General features: G+C 40.7%; 2 protein-coding genes across 20 annotated transcripts in view; one reads left to right on the forward strand and one right to left on the reverse strand.

Moving 5' to 3' along the window:
* The window catches only part of PPP4R1 (protein phosphatase 4 regulatory subunit 1), an 84026-nt gene extending 80903 nt beyond the window's left edge, over positions 1-3123 (forward strand). For all 18 annotated transcript variants that reach the window (XM_069778990.1, XM_069778985.1, XM_069778987.1 and 15 more), the window contains 2 exons: positions 188-329; positions 2034-3123. In XM_069778990.1, coding sequence (XP_069635091.1) covers positions 188-329; positions 2034-2197 — 306 coding nt within the window. In that variant the 3' untranslated portion in view covers positions 2198-3123. The remainder of the gene's footprint in view (positions 1-187; positions 330-2033) is intronic.
* Positions 3124-10678: 7555 nt separating this feature from the next.
* Positions 10679-19057, reverse strand: part of RALBP1 (ralA binding protein 1) — a 35523-nt gene continuing 27144 nt past the window's right edge. For both annotated transcript variants that reach the window (XM_069778996.1, XM_069778997.1), the window contains exons 4-10: positions 17060-17409; positions 15452-15613; positions 14850-14981; positions 14222-14329; positions 13333-13454; positions 12802-12925; positions 10679-12526 (exon numbers count right to left, since the gene is read on the reverse strand). In XM_069778996.1, coding sequence (XP_069635097.1) covers positions 12263-12526; positions 12802-12925; positions 13333-13454; positions 14222-14329; positions 14850-14981; positions 15452-15613; positions 17060-17409 — 1262 coding nt within the window. In that variant the 3' untranslated portion in view covers positions 10679-12262. The remainder of the gene's footprint in view (positions 12527-12801; positions 12926-13332; positions 13455-14221; positions 14330-14849; positions 14982-15451; positions 15614-17059; positions 17410-19057) is intronic.

Below are 19057 nucleotides of genomic sequence, written 5' to 3' on the forward strand. Positions count from 1 at the left end.
CCCTAACTTGCTTCATTGTGTACGACTTTGTGTTAGAAAGTATTGTACCATATTTTTAAAACTCTGTGGATACTATTTACTGTATTTGTGCTATGAAGGTAATAAGATCTGTTAGCTCTGATTATGTGTTGGGATTTTATCCTCACTGTGCTGAAATCTAATGAAATTGCTTCTGTCTTCTTGCCAGACTATCAGTGAAGATGACTGCCTGCCCATGGACCAGTTTGCTGTGCATCTGTTGCCACACTTATTACACTTGGCATCTGACAGGGTTCCAAATGTTCGAGTCCTGCTTGCAAAAACGTTAAAGCAAACCCTTTTAGAGAAAGGTTAGTGGCAGAAAGAGTTGCAATGCACTGACTGCCTATCTTTTTGTCCCTCCACTTTCCTATAGTCAGCTGGGAAACAAGAAATATCAGATGTGGGTCGCTCTTGCTTTTACAGTCTCCTTGGTGTGGGATGTTACCTTGGCTGAGGTAAAACTATGAATCTTGTTGTGGTATCAGAGCCACTGCTGTGTAATGCTGAGGAAATAAGAGTTCTTGCTTGTATGCCAGCCTGCTCTTTTGGTACCATTTTCCCTGAATAAGCTAGTTTGTAGAGGTGTCATCGGGGCACAGAAAGCACAGATGAACAACTAGGAACTGTGAAGTTGTTGAGCAGTGCCCTTTATTTGGTTAAAAAAAAAAAATCTGTTGATGCTCTGTGTAATAAGAATAAGAAAGAAAAATCTTTCTGTACAAATCCACCATCTGTTTTCTCACTGGGGAAGAAGAGATGGCTGCTGTTTGGTTTTTATATTTTATGGTAGCAGTGGGAAGAAAGTTTCTCTGGAGTCTCTTCAGGGAAATTAGACATGCAACTTTCAAATTGCAGACTTTGCTTAGGAAAGCATCCCCAGTACATAGCAGATGCCAGAAGTCAGCAGTGCTTAGAGTCCAAAGCACTGTGAAGGAAAATAGCATTAGAAATATTGTGCTGTTTTGTAAACCAGCAGAGTGTTGACACTTGGAATACTTCATCCAGTTCTAGTCACTTACTTTCTCAAAACTACACTGGCTTGAGGACTGCTGTTTCTACTGTAGAACGTGTGAAGAAAAATGCAAAATGTTCAAAACACTGGACAACGCAAAGGATACCAACACAGTGAGAACTAGGCTATGGCTAGCTGTCTTGTGCTTGCTGGAGACTGAGTAAGCATATGTAGACAGTTAAGATGGATCAGCTGATGTGCAGTAATTCATCCTCTGTTAACTGTGCCAACGCTGTCACTGTTCTTCCTGTTATCCTGTAGTATTGGTATTTTTGTTATTGTCGTGGTTATTTTTGTGTTCCCCACCTGGATGGTACACTTCCATTCTGCATTGCTACTATGTAGGCTTATAATACAGGTAGTCCCTGCCTCAGAGATGATGTGTGTATGATTAGGGATGGTGGATAGATTATGAAAGGCAGGTTTAAATAATAAGTTCAGAAGTTTTTAAACCTCAGATCTAAATTGTCCTTCCTATGAGCTGTTTGTAGTTACGCTGCTTTTATGCAACTTGTGTAGTTCATGAAAACTGTCAGATGTTGGAACTTCTTCCACTCTTATTTCATGTTATTGTAGTTTTATTGTCTGATAATTATTTGGCAAGCCTGCCAGTGAAATGGAGTGGCATGGCCCATGGGTTTCTGATACCTTCCCTCCATCACAAATAGAAACACAGTCCTGAGTCTCTTGCAGGTTTTGTCTTCCTCTCTGGTCATGGAGTCTGTCATGCTTGCTTTTATACTGAAGGAGCATGGAAATCCTGTACTCTAACAGCACTGTTAGAGCAACTGTGCTCTGAAACATGGAATGATTTTTTTTTTTAAGGTGAATTCATAGGTATATTCAGAAGTGTGTATTGTGTGCCTGCTCAGATATTCCAGTTTGACTATACGTGTGCACTGTCTCCTGAGATTTTGAACCTCATGATAGTATGCTGAGGTTTGTGTTGAAGTATCTGCCGTCATTTTCTCCTGTAAGTCTTGTGCATTTTCTCTTACAGAATATTTTCTAAATTCTGCCAACTCGCATCAAGAGGCTGTGGAACAAACAATTATGGTGCTTCAAATGGATGATGACAGTGATGTCAAATATTTTGCAAGCATACACCCTGCCAGTACCAAAATCGCAGATGATGCCATGAGCACTGCTTCATCAACTTATTAAAAAGTTCTGAATGTTGCTATAATTAAAAAAAAATTAAACAAACTGTCCTCAAATGCTTCTAAAATGGTTGATCTAGGACAACCTCTTTGGAAGGAGAGATTTCTTGTCAGATTTAACAGGTGGATATTATGTAAACCTGATACCAAGGATTTTAAGTCAAGAAAAATAAACATACCTGTGTCAGCTTGACTTTAGAAAAACACTGCTCAGAGGATTATTTTTGCCACCGAAGCCTTAAATCTTCTGTCTTCCTGAACAAATGAAACTTGAATTGGCAGATCATTTTCATTGTAGAAAGGATGTGATTTCCAGAGACCTGCATTGTTTCTCCTGAGGAGTTAACTTAGCAAGTATTTTCTGTAGCAACTGATAGATGAAATGGCCAGAAAGGCAAATTTATACTGGGATGTAAGACCTCCAGTATTAGCGATAAAAGTTTTTATCATTCAAGGACTTGATTTGTGTGCAGCTGGGCACACCCTTAAGTGGGAATAGCTTTGATGTTTGTAAATGGGGAAAAGTAGAAATTCGGATTTCTCTTAAGGGCTCAGTGCTAACACTAAACTAGAATTTGATTTTAATCCTTAAATGCAGCATATTGCTGTACCCATTAGCAAGAAAACTTTGCTGAGTACCTGTGTCCTAATTATTTTCATGCTGGTCATGACCTAAAGGAAATTTATTAGCACATGTACTTTAAGTCAGGTATTTTTAACTTGATCATGATCGGCTCTGAGGTGCAACTTTTTTCTTCATATACTGTACATATCTGTGAGCCTCCTTGGAGTGCTGCAGTCTTTAATCATGTTGTTTAAAGCTGTTGTCATACAAGTTGTTCTCTACTTGTCCAAATAAAATTTATTAATAAGATTGAAAGCAATCCTGTGACCTTTTTAAGACATTAAAAGAATAAGTTTGAAATTTAAGTGGCCTTTTTTTTCTAGTTCTTTACACATTGACAGCTATTGCAGGGGGAAGGGGTTTGCTTACTCATTGTGAAGAATTTTGCATTTTGAGATGGAATATACTACAGCACAGATGTACTTTGGCTGTGTAATTGAGGTTTTGCTAGATTCTCTTTCAAGCATCCCTGTTGTGCTTGGGAACTTGTCACTCCAACATGAAATGGCATCTTTGCTAAAGTGAGTCCAACTCAGTCCAGATTTACAGGAAACTGTGAGCTCAAACTGCCCATAATCTATGTTCAGTCCATTGACTGCTTTTGTTTCCTCTCATTTAAAATGACTGGTAGAGTATCTCCTTCCATGTGTTCCAGGGGCAACTTGCTTAAATCACCTTTCCTCCAGCCTGCTGAACCTGAAGTGTGTGAAGCTTATTTTCCTGAGGAGGTAGAAATGACTACGGCAGCTTATCTTTGATGTATTTTAGCAGAATATTTTCATTTATCAGTCAGGTGCCCAGTACCCTGGCAGTTCAGCCTCAGGCAGGTATCTCTCTTTTTTTTTTTTTTTTTTTTTTGTTTCCACATTTTCTTGGGAAAATAGATTCTTTTGCAGTTTCTTCTCTAGTAAACAGAAAGTTGCTATTTACTTCCCAAAGGCCTGCTTTTCTACTCTTGAGCATGGCCATGGAGGTGGTTAAGATACAGTCATCTCTGTCTGCCTTGAAGCTTAGAGGGTTTGGGGGTTGATTTTTTTTTTTTTTTTTTTTTTTTTTTTAGGGTTGGGGTTTGGGTTTCTTGTTGTGTTTTGGGGTTTGTTTGGGGTTGGGTTTTTTTTTAATTTAGGTTTTTCCTTTGCTCATCCCTTTTTCTTTTCAAAATTGGCTTAAAATTTGAAAAGGCAACTACATGCCCAGGTCAGAAGTTCCTGTAGTACAGGTAATATTCTCATCAGGTTTTCTGTTCCTCATGTTCTCTGATAATTGTTCAGAAATCACGTGCAAGTTCCTACAGGACTAGGCAGTGTGACAGCACCATGCCTGGGTGACAGCAGATTGTCAGAAAGCAGTGAGTTCTTCTGGCAGGAGGATTTCTGAGCTCTCCCTGCTGCCATACGGAGAACAATTGAAAGTAACTAGTGCTCTCCCAGGCCAGATGATTCCCATTTTAGAAATACACATTGAAGTCCAGTCAATTTCTGCATTTTGTTCCAGGTAAAAAATCCCTTCATCTGTTTTTTTGCCTCAGTGTAATGACAGTTGAATTGTAGTTGGGTCATGTGTGTGATTTCTGAGGTGAACGGGATCAGCTCTTTGTTCAGGCCAGAGCATGCATCTGGTCATCTTCTAACTGTGAATGGAGTGCAGTATTCACTGGAGGAGTACTGGGACTTAAAAGAAATCCTAGTGTTTGGAGTCCAGAATGAACACATCCCAACCTAATTTTGTTACTGTACTAACATACTGTTCCACTAGTCCAGTAAAATGAAGGATTATATCTGATCTCCTTGGGTATTTTCTAGTTATTTAAGGGTAAGACACCTTTAAGCTGAAAAATGAGACAGATCTTCCAGATGCCTTATTTCTCTCTGTTCTGTATTTCTTCAATACTGGTGCAGGCCTCTGAATTTGAGGGAGAGTTTGAGGCTTTTCCTGAGGAAGACTGAGTGTTTTCAGTTGCAGAGTGCCTGAATTCCTCTGACATGTAACAAATAAAGATCATCTTCAGGGAAGAGGAGAAATTGCTGTCTTTCTCCTTCTTCCTTCACCCAACATGTCACAGATCTGTCTGCCTCTTCTCTGCTTCATTTGGTGATTCCCAAGAATGAAAGGGAAGGAAAGACTTGCTTTATTCTCAGTGTTGCCCAAGAGCATTTGATCTACAGCCTGCGGGATGTGGTCTCTATTGCTGAACTCTGATAGGGAATTTTCTCATGCTGGCAGTGTTAGTGATGTCAGTAATTCAAGCTTCAACTTGTCCCTAAGGATATGGGGTTTGGGGAAATGTGTATCTCAGTTCTGAGTAGTGAAAAAAGGAGCTGTTTTTTCTGTGGGGCAATGTCTGGGAACACTGCCAAAGATCCTGGTGAATTCCCTTGTGTGCGTCTCCCCTGAAGTAAGATTTGAGCTTTTTATCTCAATTCATTTCTCTCTTGGTCAGGATTTCTTGAGCAGAAAATGAGGTGGCTCCTGAATCATCATCTGTTGGTCCATGGTTTCCCAAAAGCAGTATCATAGCTCTACCGGCTGCCTTCCTGGTAGAATACCAAATCAGTCCTTCACAAGCAATTTTCACTGTATTCCATTTAATCTCCTGGCTCACTCCTCTTGGAGCTTCTTCATGGGAAATCCCTTTTTTCCTATGTCCTGGTTACAGTGCTGTCTGCCTTTCTCCTGCTTGCAGTTTTTCACAGCAGGTTCTCCATCTTCAGTTGTTCCTTCTCAGAGACCCATCAGGATTTGGTAGGGCCATTTGCTTACCACACTTTCATGCAGATCTCATGCCAATAAAACTGGCAAGTGTCTGTTTTTAAGACATGACTGACACTTGCAAACCAGTTTTTGCTGTTTTGAATATCCCACATGGCTGTTGCACAAATGCCTGGCCCTATGGACAAGATCCTATGTTCACTAGGACTGCAGAACAGCAGGCTAATTTCAGCCCAGCTGAAATAAATGTTTGCGTGGGCTTGGCAACGCTCCTGTGCAGGTTTAGGTCTGGCCATGTTCAGTCAATGGATCATACCTCCTCAGTTACTTGTTACGTACTTGTTAGTGCTTGCCCCATTTTCTTGTGCTGTCAGACGTCAGCATTCAGAGATGGCTGACTTGAATTGGTAGTGGATGGGCAGAGAGGGGAGAATGGCAAAGTGTGTCCTTTGGCTCAGGCACACTCTGACGCTTTGATTGGGTTCCTTCCCGCTGGCAAGGTCTCGTTTTGTTCCCTTGTCCTTTGGTGTGGAAACTTGTGTGCAGTGCTCATGTTTTCTGACCTGATTTCAGCCTGGGGACCTCTCTGTCTTGGTAGGATGGGAAGAGGAGTCTGAGACAGGCAGATGGACAAAAGCTGGTTCTGTATTCCACTTGTTCTCTCATGTCACTTCTCCCCTCTCTGATGCTGATGGGAAAGGCTCATCTTCTATCTTGTGCTGGCATTCAGACAACATGGAAAGTACATTTAAAGTGATTAATCTTTTCTTTATATGCAGAGTTAGGACATACTGATAGACTGCCTTAAAAATTTAAGACTGACAGGAAAGCTCATTTAAAATGTGCATGATCTTCTCCTCCCCCCGCTCCCAAGTGCTTTCAGACTCTGCCTTTTAGTTTTACTTAACTTTTACTTTATTTAGATCAGAAAAATAAATAAAGAGCCCAAGGTAATAGGATTGTTTCAGGGCTCACTTGCTGTTGAGGTTGGACTACATCTAGCCGATTAAAGTACAGAGTGACTTAGCAGAGACAAGTAAACAGATGTTTAAAGATCTTACAGCCCTCCCATCATGGTCTGCTTGAAATACCATGACCCATTTCTGCAGAGGTGTGGTAATCTTTCTCTATGGGAAATGTTTTAAGAGGATTACCTGCGGGTGGTTTTGAATCATGACTGTGAAAAGTGAAGGTACTGAGCACACTTCTCTGCATGTTTTTTAACAAGGCTGCTGGGAGGAGGAGAGGTGCACTGTTTGAACATCAAAAGAAATTTCAGTTATTTTTTAGTCAATCCAGGTTTCCTGGGTAAGAACCCAGATAAACTTGTTTTGAGTAAGGTGACAACCAAGGTTCAAATGGGGGCTGGGCTGTTTCTCTTGTATTGGTCATTTATTTCACAGTTGTTTCTTCTGGTCTCTTGACTGAGGGGTTTTGTATTTTGTTTTGTTTTTCTTTCTTTTTTTTTTGGTCACCTCCTGGATTTTTGTGCCTGACAGTGTTGTTTCCTATAAGCAGTACTGTCAACAGAGATGTCCTGCCCTTGTCTACCTCAAGGCCCTGCACTGTGATAAAACAGGCAGTGGCCCACAGTACCGGGGTGAGGTTCTGTGTAAGGGAGGGTGTAGCAGCAGGAGCTCATCAGGACTCCCAGGTGGACGTCTTGCTCACTGGTAAATGGCATTCCTTGGTGCAGGAATCTCAGATGCAATACTCCTGTCTGTCAAATCAAAAGGCTTAGACTGCTGACTTCCCCAACTGTCTGCTGAGCTGTAGCTAAGTAAGGCTGTGCTGCCAGCTCTCTTCCCCCTCTGAAGGGGAGCTTTAGGCTGTGGGCAAGGCGGGCAGTGCTGCAGTTCCTCTCCTGGACCTGGGAGTCCAGCAGAGAAGGGGGATTTGGGAAGGGGAAGGCCTACGCTGACGAGCCCCAGTTCACAGTGCATTAGTCTCTCTCCAGTGGCCTTGGTGCATTCCTGCTTTGGAGGATGGAGCAGCCCTGACAGGGGAGGCTGTGGGGGAGCATCTAGGAGTTCTAGAGAGGAGTCAGCTGACAAGTCACAATGACTTGAGGAACAGCCTTAGAAGTTTTAGGATGCAGCGACCTTTGGTCTTGGCCTTTTTCCTGATGTCTGCCCGCCTCTTCTCCACAGGCCCCCCTTTTGGATACGGTTAGTAGAAGCTGTAGAAGGGCTGTCAGCTACTGTTATGGCTCTTCTATAGTCAGGGTAGGGCCAGGGCAGGTCATGGGGCATGCCAGCAGGAGCAAGGGCTGCTCTCACTGCCCTCAGCCGTAACTTCACTGTATTGAGAACTCCTGTGTTTTGCAGTTTAGATGGGGAATTCTTCCAGTGCGTGGGAGTGGGGTTGTCTGGTTAAAATCATACGCTTTGCAACATAATCCTTTGGCAGGCCTTCTTGCTCACGTTGTGAAGACAGTCAGCAACACAAGAAACTCTAGACGAAACTTGGTAGCAGTCTGTTGTGTCCAGGACGGTCAGCACTGAGCCGGAAGCATGGTGCACCCCAGGGATCTGGTCTGACAGGCATTGCTTTGGGCATCCATATCTGTGATGGGATGGAGGAGCAGCCAGGGGCTTGGCCCAAGGCTATGCAAGTCAGGCTGTGCCTTGTCTCCCTGGGACAGGAAGGACTGACAGCCGTTCTCTGGTACAGAGCATGGTGTTGCTGGCTTCTGCTGTCAGAGTGTGTTTTAAAGAACACTGTAGGGAACTTGTGCTGTTGGATATAAGCCATGTTTGGTCTGGATGAGGCATTTTTCCCTCTGCAGATGAAGCGCTGTGAGTCAGAGGTGCATGCTGAACAATTAAAACCTTGACAGATTAAGATTGATCAAACCTCTTTTTGGCAGAGATTTGGATTGATGCTTTATTTTTTTTTAATTGAAAGAGAGTAGTCTTACATGGTCAAGTGTAAAATTCTTGGCTTCAATATGCTGATTTTAAAAATTAGACTTAGCTCATTAATCTGACAGGACACAGAGGTGAAAATGAATCCTTGCAGTGCTAGTGTTGGAATTAGTAAATGGAGGTGGAAGCTTCCTGTACAGCAGTCCTTTATCTTCACCATGAAAGACAATGAATTTCTGGAACCTCTCATGGTTCCCTGTAGGGCTGTGTTACACAACAGCGCTCACAAAGTACCTCACTGCACTGGAGAGGAAACCTTTCAGAATCGTACCACAACAGGCAGCTTTGGCTTCTGTGAGAATGAAGCAGAGCCAGTGTTGGACATCTGGTGTGGACAACGCAGAGCCCAGGAAACCTGGAAGGCCAGCTGAATCCTGCAAGGTATTGGATGCAAGCTGATGTTTTTAGACTTGTGGTAGGGATGTGATCTGAGAGGAGTGCTGCTCGTTGTTCTGGGGTTGGTTTTTTTTTGGTTTTTCCTTATCTTTCAATAAATAAAATAAACCCCCCACCCTTTTCAACTGTTCAGGCAACAACAGTTCATTTCAGGCTGCTATTTTTCTGAGTAAAAAGACTTTATTAGGAGGAAAAAAAACCCTGCTTGGTATCAGGATGTCCAAATTTGGTTCATTGTACAGTTGTAGTATTTCGGTAAGTATAAAAGCTGTCACATTTCCAGTTAGATGCAAGTAATCTGCTGCTGGCAAAAACAGGTTTGTGTCCTGATTCATGTTGGCATTGTAGTCCTAGTAACTTGTTTATATGGTGCTTCTTGCTCCTTTGGGTTTCTGACTGACCTGACAAAATCTGTTCCAGGCTTGTGTTGAAAAGGACTATAAAAACAGGTGAGGTACGTAGTCCCCTGTCCCATTGTCCCCTGCTTTCTCTGAAGTAATGCTCTGTGGTGGAAACACTTATATTTTCAAGAGGAAGGCAGATGGGTCACATCCAACTGCCACAAAAGTTTTGTTAAGTCCAGAACACCAGAACTAACATTGCAGGCCTGTTGCTTCTTCCTTTCAGTAAAGGTAAGTAAGTCAGTCTGGTATTTTGTCCAAAGGGTCTGACAAGCGGTTCTGTTGCTGCACCCGGCACGTACAAGCTCTTGTTGGAAAAATGTCTTATTTAAGTCAATTTAAATGTATTTAAAATACTTAGATTTAGATAAATTGGTTGCTCAAGACTTGCATGGACTCTGTGAAAGCGGCCTGCTGTGCAGGAATTGTTGGCACCATGGGAGGTGATCGCCTGAGCACTGCAGCTCACAGATTTCATCGTAAGGCACTTGCGAGTGATAAGGCAGCTTATAAAGTGATCTGAACAACATGCTCAAGATTATTCTATTGTAATTACTTCCCACTTTATTTGAAATGAGCTTTGGCTTTTTCAGCTAGTTATTTGCAACTGCTGCATGCAGTCTTTGAAACAGCTGCTAGTGTGGCTTTTTCACCACAAGCACTGCAGGTGTGGGAGTAAAGCTGCCCCTGCCCCTTTGTGGAGGTTGTCAGGGCAGGAGGAGGGGAGCCCTGCCCTGGCCCCACCTGCCTCTGAGCAGGGCAGAGGCAGAGAAGGGCTGAGGCATGGCCTCCCCCAGCCCCCTGCAAGGGGGTGGTGGTAGCCAGGGCTCAGGCTGCTGCTGCCTTGGGCACCTGGCCGGGGACTTTCCTGGGGCTGTCGGGCTTCAGTGCTATCGGGGTGTGCTTGATTTGGCCAGCATTGACTTGCAGTTATGATTTCAACTACAGCAGTTTTATCATTGGATGTATGATTTGAAAGAATGTGCAAGAAAATTTTAAAGAGACATCTTTCAGGTGTTTTGAAACTAAATTTCTGGTTACAGTTGCTACGTTACTGCAGGAGCAGCAATTCCACCTCCATCTACACGCTTCAAGTGCATTGTACGGTTGCAGGAGAAAGAATGGTGTTCATGTGTTGGAAATAATGATGTGAATAAATAGGATGGTTTTTACCTTTGCAGCTGAAATCTCTAGCAGTAATAGAAGCAAAGTCTTAAAATCTTAAACTTGATCTGCAGCTGAGTTATGGAAGCTTTCTATGACACTCAGTTGCAGACAGTGTTCTTTCAGAGAAGAGCTATTTAGAAAGCCTGAACTCATTTTTCATATAAACTTCTCAACTGCAAGTAGCTACCCAAGAAGAGTTAACTATCATTTGCATTAGAAAAAGATATTATACATTAGGAAGTATATAAATTAGAAGCTACTTTCAAATGGCTGTTGAATTTATTTGCTTGATCAATACAATCCTAACAAAATAAAAGTTAACCAATATTAGGAGATTTGTCTGAAGAACATTAGAAAAATCCATGACAATTCAATAGGAATTAGTGTGAATTAAACAAACAAACAGGTTTAAATATTGCCAGCAAATACAAAATGTATGTAACGAAGGCAAGGGATAATGCTTTAGTTTACATTTGTCATCTGACCACATTTGTGTTTATAAACCTTTTTTCCAAATTTTAAAAAAATACTATGCTGTTTTTTGTAACATATCAAAGCATTATTTGTACAAAATCAAATCATGGCCAATGATTCACAACAGTGCAATAGATAAAGAATACAACCACATCCAACAGGTGCTGAAAATAAATATCCAGATTAAAAAATAAGATAGCCTATATGCACTCTGTGGAGTTTGCTGTCTACATATGAACTGATGGATGAGTCTCATGAGTGTATCTATCTAAAACATTAACTGGCCCTTAACTGCCAGCATGGAGGCTTTCAATGGGTAGAAGCAGTAAAACAGCCAAACCAAAAGTAAGTCCCTGGTGGTTGTTGTTGGCTTGTTAAACAACAGGGGGGGAGGGGGGCGGGGAAGGCTATTGCTGAACCCCCAGTGCCTCCTGTTGGCATCATTCTTCAGGCTTATCTGGAAAGCACAAGTGACTTGCATTTCTGCAGAGGGAAATGCTATATTGCTTGGTCAGGCAGATCTACCTCAAGTGACATAACCCATCCCCCTCGCTGCCTAAAGCATCTGTCAGTGGTTTTCTCCGAGGGACTGAAACATTTTAAATGGATGAAGAAAAAGCTCTTGGCTATATGGCAGCAGTGTGAACACAGCCTGTCTTAAACAGGTATGATGATGGTGGTTTATAAATGAGTAAGTAAGCGGGTTACCTACATCACTAAAAGACATGAATAGCTCTTGATGAACATTTCTGTCATACGGGGACATAAATAACATCTCTCAAGTTTTTACATTTATTCAGTACATCTCAGAACAAAAATTAAGCTTAAGGGCATATTAGGTAAACACAATACCCCACAGTCTCCCACCTTTTCAGCCAACCCAGAATAAATTTAAAGCTCCCTTGTATATAATCTGCATCAGAAAGGTATCAAAGGCACAAGCAAGAAGTGACTAGGTTAATAAGCAGAAATAATGGTGAATGAGGATGAATAGATTCACAAGGCAAATAATTAGTAAGTGTGGGTAGGTTCTTGTTTATTTACTGAAAATGAGATCTTCCACTTCTGCTCCAATGAATGTAAATAATGATTTTGGTTTAAAATGAAACTGTTACTGAATTATTTTAATTCACCTGAAGGAAACCAGTCTTGAAATAATCTGATACTAATTGGAAAACTCTTCTGGCTTCTGCAAACTCACCTGAGTCTGATGAGTAGAAGCCACCAAGTATTAGAGACAAAAGTCTCCAGGGCTTAAAAGAGAAGTTTCTTTACAGAATGTACACAGCCAGCAGTAATTTGTGCAGTTTGACTCAAATTACAGTAATTTGCACAGTTCAGTTGATTTTATGCATATCCAAGGAGACAGATCAAATTGGAGTTTCTTTCCTGTCTTTACTTGGCGATGGCTTGACTTGCTGCTCCTTGCTTGCTTTTGGCTGCTCTTTGGCTGCTTTTGTGTCTAGGACACCGTCTCTTTGCTGCTGAGAAACACCCCCATGTTTTTCTGGCTCCTCTTCTTCCTGCACCTGGTGCTCCGATTTAGCTCGCTGCAGTAGTCGAAGCTGTACTCGCAGTTCTATGATGGCCTCGCGCTCCTCGTGAATAGCTTGGTTCAGGTGATTGTTCTTTATCTTTTAAGTAAGGAAAACAAATGTCAGGGCTCCTGACAAAGAATTGCTGTAAGCTTAGGGAGGCCACTTAGCATTGCACAATGAAGCTTTGCTGTTAACCCAGATTACAACATGGATTTCCACACAACAGTGATTTAAAAACAGAGCACGTGGGCTATATGCCTAGGCAAAATTGATGCAAAACTGCCAGTTTGCACATGCGCAAACATCTCTGCACAGACTAAATCAAGTAACCACTGCGGAGAAGAGTACTAATTAATAGACTCAAATATTACCTCCAGTTCCTCATTCTGTCTCTGCAAATCTTCCAGGATGACCTGCAATTCCTCCTCATCTTCACTCTCACTTTCACTCTCGGAAGAATATTCCTCGGTTTCACTTCGGCCATGCTGCTGGCGACTGAAAGACCAATGACAAACTCCAATTTAAACACTTCCTCAGGTCTGCCAGAACTGTAGCAGTGTAAAAGAGTTAACTTATCCACTAATCTGCAACAGTTTAAAAACAAAATCAGAATTTCCTTTCAAAGCTTCATTTGATAAACCAGTGATGTCCTTGGGGGATTTTTTTTAGTGCACAGGGTCTAGTTTCCTTTAGATCATAATTCCATTGTTACACTAACAGAAAATATCCTGAAAGGTCCAAAATTGCTGAGATTTCAATAAAAAGAGGTGTCTTTCAAGTGTGATGTTCATAGGGTAAGCTTTTAAGTGCAGTTTAGAATATTATTTCAGAAGAGCATATATGTACTTTTAATCAGAGTGCTCGCCTGATGGGGGCTCCAGTGTAAGCAGTCTCCCTTTTACCTTTGTATTTCAGCTATTTCTGCTCGAAGGCGATCTATTTCTTCCTTCTCTGAGGCAATCTGTCTCCGCAGAAACTGCTCCATTGCCAGCAGTTCTTCTTGTTCTGTTAAAATCTCATTCTCCTGCAATGATCAATTAGTTCACTTAGAGCCTTGACTTTATTTTCTACAGGAACATATGATAAGTATGAGATGATGCTGTTCTCTAAAATACTTTCAGTAGAAGTGGTTAGCATGCCTGCTTTGAACTGATTAATCGAGACCTCAAAGCAAATATAAGTTCAAAACCAACAATCTGCTCTGAATCCTCAAGATGATCACTGTATTGAATAGTTGTGGAGATGATGCACCAAATTCTGGCATGTTTGGCTGCCTATTTTCTTAAATCACAGGGGAAAGCTCTGGCTAACCAGTAAAATAACTAGAAAAACTGAATTACACATCTTTGAAGATGAATATAAGGAGGAAAGTACAGTGGAGAGAAGATCAAAGCTATTGAGGGAAGCAAAGGAAGGCAAAAAAGCCAAAATACTTGCCTTACTTCCTTTGATCAGCAGGAAAGTAGTTAAAGGTGTTAAAACTGATTAGATTTGAAAGTGCTTTCTAAGTACATTAACAACAAAGGCTACTTTTTGTTGTTGTTGTTGCACAGTGTCTCCTTTCTGCTGTTAACAAGAGTCTACTCAACTTTGGGTTTACTCCTGCAATCAGCATTCCTTCCCTACTTTATTTACCATCAAAACAAAGTCTTGTATTTTAATGGATAGAGAGACCCCTTTAAGCCTGCAACTTCCCATTGCATTAGAAGGAACAAAAGAATGTTTAATATTTCTGAAAGATACAGAACAAGAAAAGACCAGCAGACAAACAGGTAAGTGACTGCCATGTACCTGTGCAAGCAGAATATTTATAACTTCTTCGTTCTCATTCATTTCTTCTTTGGAGACGTCCTCCTTTGAAAGGCTAGCAATTTCTTGTGCAATCTTTGTTTCACACTCCTGCCAGAGAAAGAGAATGACACTTAAAAGGACAGCTTCCCCAGTCACTCTAGTTACTGTAAAAAAGCTTTTTTCTTAATATATGATTTTGCAAATTTAGAATCACCATCTCAGTTGTCTGAAGTTTTCAGCAAGGTCTGTCCCTTCTCTGGGACATACGAGCATTTAAAAAAAATGTTTCTGAAGTTTGTCAACCTTGAGTCTTCCAGTAATTCCTCTTGGTACTCCAGGACACACTGTTTTAAGCATATAATGAATACATGCTCTGTCAAACACTAAGTTTTTAATTTTTTTTTTTTTTTTTGTAAACAGCTGTGAAGGAGTGTGAAGACCTTGCTGTCCCTAGGGAGAGCCAGCTAACCAGAAAATGCAATTTCTCATCAGCCATGTAAAGTCAGGATGAAAAAATCTGCAGTAAAAATATTGAAACATGGTTTGATCTAACTGGGTGTCTCTGCGTTGTCACAAAGTAGGGATCCATGACTTAGATGCTTGGCCAATAAATCGAAAAGTTACCCACCTGGCGCTTAGCTTCTCTTAGTTTCCTCTTAAGAGCTGTTAAAATTCTTTGCACCTCCCAGAGTCTCTCTTCTTTGGATAAGTCTTTTATCCCTGCCTGCAAGTCTCTGTGTAAACAGTTCAGTAGGAACTCCTAGAAATATTGCCAGAGAAATCAGTGTCTTTAATATATCATAGCAGGGCAGGCTGAAAGGAAAAATCTTCTTGGCTTCCTGGCAACAGGCTTAGAGTTCTGGTTTTCAAAGCTTGACATGTTGACCAACAAGTGTTAACATACATTCAGCACACGATCTATAACTAGCTGAAGAGCAATATTAAAGAAACCACTCTCTTTACCACATTCTCCTACCCTCCCTCCCACGAGAAAACTATTGAACTACATAGCAAAGCACTCCACGAAAGACATGGCTAGAACCATAAGACCATAACAACTTTCCGCACATAAAATGGGCAAGAATATCACCAGTCTCTTTCCAGTGGTCTCCACTGACAGGACAATTGTGATGGAATTACAGAGTATGTTACAGGCTTAGGAGAATTTACTGCTGAATGCATAAAAGCCAGGGCAAAGATAAACAGAAAAAGACTAAAGTAATTGCCAACCTGTCGTCTTATTTCTTCTTTTATGCTTTCCTGTGTTTCTGGAAGTGCTGGCATTGTTGCCATATTTGACCAGCGAAGAGGTTTTGTCACCTGCTTTAGGGTCACATTCCCAAAGAAATCTTGAACATGTGTAAAAAATACATACAAGACACGGTTGCTGATCTGTAAAGAAAGGACAAAGTATTGGTTAAGATGATTTATTCATATCACTTTTATCTGTGAAGCACAGTATCTTTCTCCAGAAACAGAACAGCCTTTGGTATGCCTTTCTGTGTGTTGTAGTCATGTTATTTTGTCCTAAGAGATGAAAATCTGGATTAAAAATGAGACTTTAAATGACACAGTGCTGGCCTCAAGGAATCACTTCACTGTCTCTCTCACCTGTGTAAGGCATTTTTATGCTAAACTCAACTCAGAATTTTCACACATCTTAACCTACCACAATTATTTCCATCACTGGTAGATAAAGGAATATATTAAAATCTTTCTTTTTACTCATGTAAACATAGTTAGTGACAGCAATGGGTAAAAGGGAACACCAGCCATACTGTGCTATGGCTGGTTGCTAGCTACCTTCTCTCTCCTCCCCTAACCTGTAAGTGTTTTCTGCAACTTCTCTCTCAGATGATTTAATATAGTAGAAAAAGGAGTTTGAAAGGAGCTGCTACTGTATTCCTTGTTTTAACATGAGACAGAAGCAAGTATTTATTTTGATACTGTAACTTCCACTACAATTAAAAAATTTATCCTGAAAGAAAGGTTAGAGTTCTGTCACTACCTGCATTTTAATTGCCAAAATCTACTTAACAACAAAACATGATTGGGCCTGCATTGTTTTACATGAATTGTTACTTCTTTTGTTATCTAGAAAGTGTCTGGCACAGCAAAACAGTCAAGGATAATACCCAGCCCTTTCACTACTGGGCCTCCACCTAGACTCTTAACTATAAAGCCAAGCTTTTCTAAAGTGTGGGTTTTCTTCTAGAAGACCCACACCCAATAATGCCATGTTTCCATTATGCACAGGACTAATCCCGAGCTGTATTTAAATTAAATATATCCAAGATCTTTATTAAGGAATTAATCAATCCAGAAAACACAAAATCTTATTGGAAAACTAAGAAGTCAGGTTTTTTTCCCCAGCCATTTGACTGCAGACGCCAAAGCCATTATACCGAAGTCATTACTGCACCAGGAAGATCTATTTGCAGGACAGGGTTCATTGGCTTGATATTAAAATTAAGCAACAATATACTCTTTCCTAAAATATCACTGAATCAAAAGCCCACAGAAATTGTGTATCTACTTGAATTATTGGACAAATTCAACATTAAAATTACTTCTGTTCACAACAGAATTAAAACCCTGACAGCAGTCTTTGCAATACTCTCATAGTAACCCAATATCAGACTCACAGTAAGCAAGCTTACATCCAGAAAGTCTTTTGTTCCCCCTTTCCCAGCATTTTAGGTTCCCAAGGTATAAAGAGAAGCTGTAATTTAGCTTAACTGTATCAGACAGTACCTGATTCCCACCTGCAAGAGAACTCCCACAAAGTCTTTCTTGGGCTGAAGTTCTGCTCTAACACTTGCTGTGTGGTGCACGTACCTGAACAGTAGGGCTGAGCACTATAGAAATATTCTGGATGTTCATTTTTGTTTCCAGTTCCTTTGCAATAACATGGTCCATATGCACAATCAGCCAAGAAATTAGGAGATGGTTACACTCTGGCAACTCTTTCAGCAACCTCTGGCATTCCTGAACTTTCTCAGCTTCTGTGCTCTTTCCACAAGCATCTTCAAAGCGGGGCATTAGCTCTTTGGTAAGCAAGTTTTCAGGCAGTTCTCGTAGGTACTGTTTCAGCAAGCTGGCTACTGTATTGGGCTCGTATTCTTCCAGGTTGGGAGATTCTTCTCGATCATAGGCTGCTTTTAGCTCATCAACTTTTGATTTTATTCCTTAAAATATTTAGATCAAGAATTAAGAGAAATCTTCAACTGTAAATGTATAATAGTTATATTTAAACTTTTTTTTTGAGATGCATTTATTTCACCTCTCCTTACAATTTAAGCTAATTGAGGAAAACCTTTTAAAGATTATCCACACGGAACAAAGTTAAAATCATGACTGAAAAATTACATGATCACTGCTTCTAGAAGCACTGACTACTACTATGAAGCAAAAACACAGCACTGCTGAAGTTCTGAATCAGAACTGTCTCCAGCATTCCCTTGCATCAAGGAACATAAAATGGGGTGAGGAAGGAAGGGTGGGGGGAACATAAGATCAGTTGTGTATTTGCAGTCAGCATCTTTCAGGCTGTTCCATTATACAGCCCTAAACCAAGTAGCAAATACGTTAATTCAAATATTGCGGAACAAGTTCTACCTATAACAGCTTCCCTCTGTCAAAACAAAACCTACACTTTTCAGTTTCCAGACTTCCAGCTGGCCCTCCTCAGTGGAGGAATCTCACACAGGATTCTTGATTTGAGACACTGCATGAATAAAAGTGGTGTTCACATAATTATTCAACCCAGCCAAGTTTTTCTGTAAGGTGTTTTTATAACTCAGTGACATTGTAATCTTCCCAAACTCGGGGAAATTTAATTCTTAAAGCTCAAACACCCACTTGGTTTACACCAACTCAGTGCACTGCCATGGTCTGGCTCACACACAATAAGCAAAACTGGGTGTACTCAGCCCATGGTAAATGCCAGGTAAAATATGCTCAGTTTCATGTCTTAGTCATCACGACAGCAGGTAGGTGGTTAAGCCACTGCAATCATTGTCTGTCTGAGCCCTCAATTTAAATAATCTTACATACACAAGAGGGTGCTATTGCACTGGAGAACACCTAGAAAGCACAAACATCAAAAATGCTTTACAGAAACACACATTCTTCCATGAAACTTCACAACACATCGTGTCTTGAAAAAACACTCAACCAGAATGTCCCAATAGGCAAGATGAAGAAACAGCTTAAGCTGCTGCGGTATTTATGCATGCTTACCAAATGCCATGCAGATCGACAGCATGAAGACAGCTTAATGAAGCCTTTAAAATCATTTCATTACTGTTCTACAGTGCTAGGCAACTTATTTAAAATGCTTTTCCTCACAGTCCTTTTCTCACTTGTTCTTGCTCCCTTAAACATACCCACAGAAGTACTTACATGAGTTGTATAGCAGCTGCAGGTCACAAATAAAGGGACTGTTCTGTTTAATGTGACTACAGTTCTGATGTGGCATTTATGTAAGCTGGTGTTACACAACTACCATAGTTAATTAGCCTACTGTTGTTTAGCTTAAATAGTAAAACTTGTATTTTTCTGCTTATTAGTGTATTTGCTCAAAAAAAAGTTTTTTAAGGAAAAAAGAATCATACAATGGAAGTAACTGGAAAAAGCAACTTAGTGGAATGCTTAAGTAATAAAATGGTTATATCTCATCTTTGCTTTTGCAATCAACTAGCATTGCATTTCTAATACAGAAGTAAAAAAATACAAGCTAGCCATACTAACACATTTTATTCATCGTTACTATCCTATCACAAAAGGCCAAAACAAGCATATTTTTACCGCCATTAAGCAGTACCACCATACTAG

The sequence above is a fragment of the Haliaeetus albicilla genome, chromosome 3 (genome assembly GCF_947461875.1).
Source record: "Haliaeetus albicilla chromosome 3, bHalAlb1.1, whole genome shotgun sequence".
In the NCBI taxonomy this organism is placed as follows: domain Eukaryota; kingdom Metazoa; phylum Chordata; class Aves; order Accipitriformes; family Accipitridae; genus Haliaeetus; species Haliaeetus albicilla.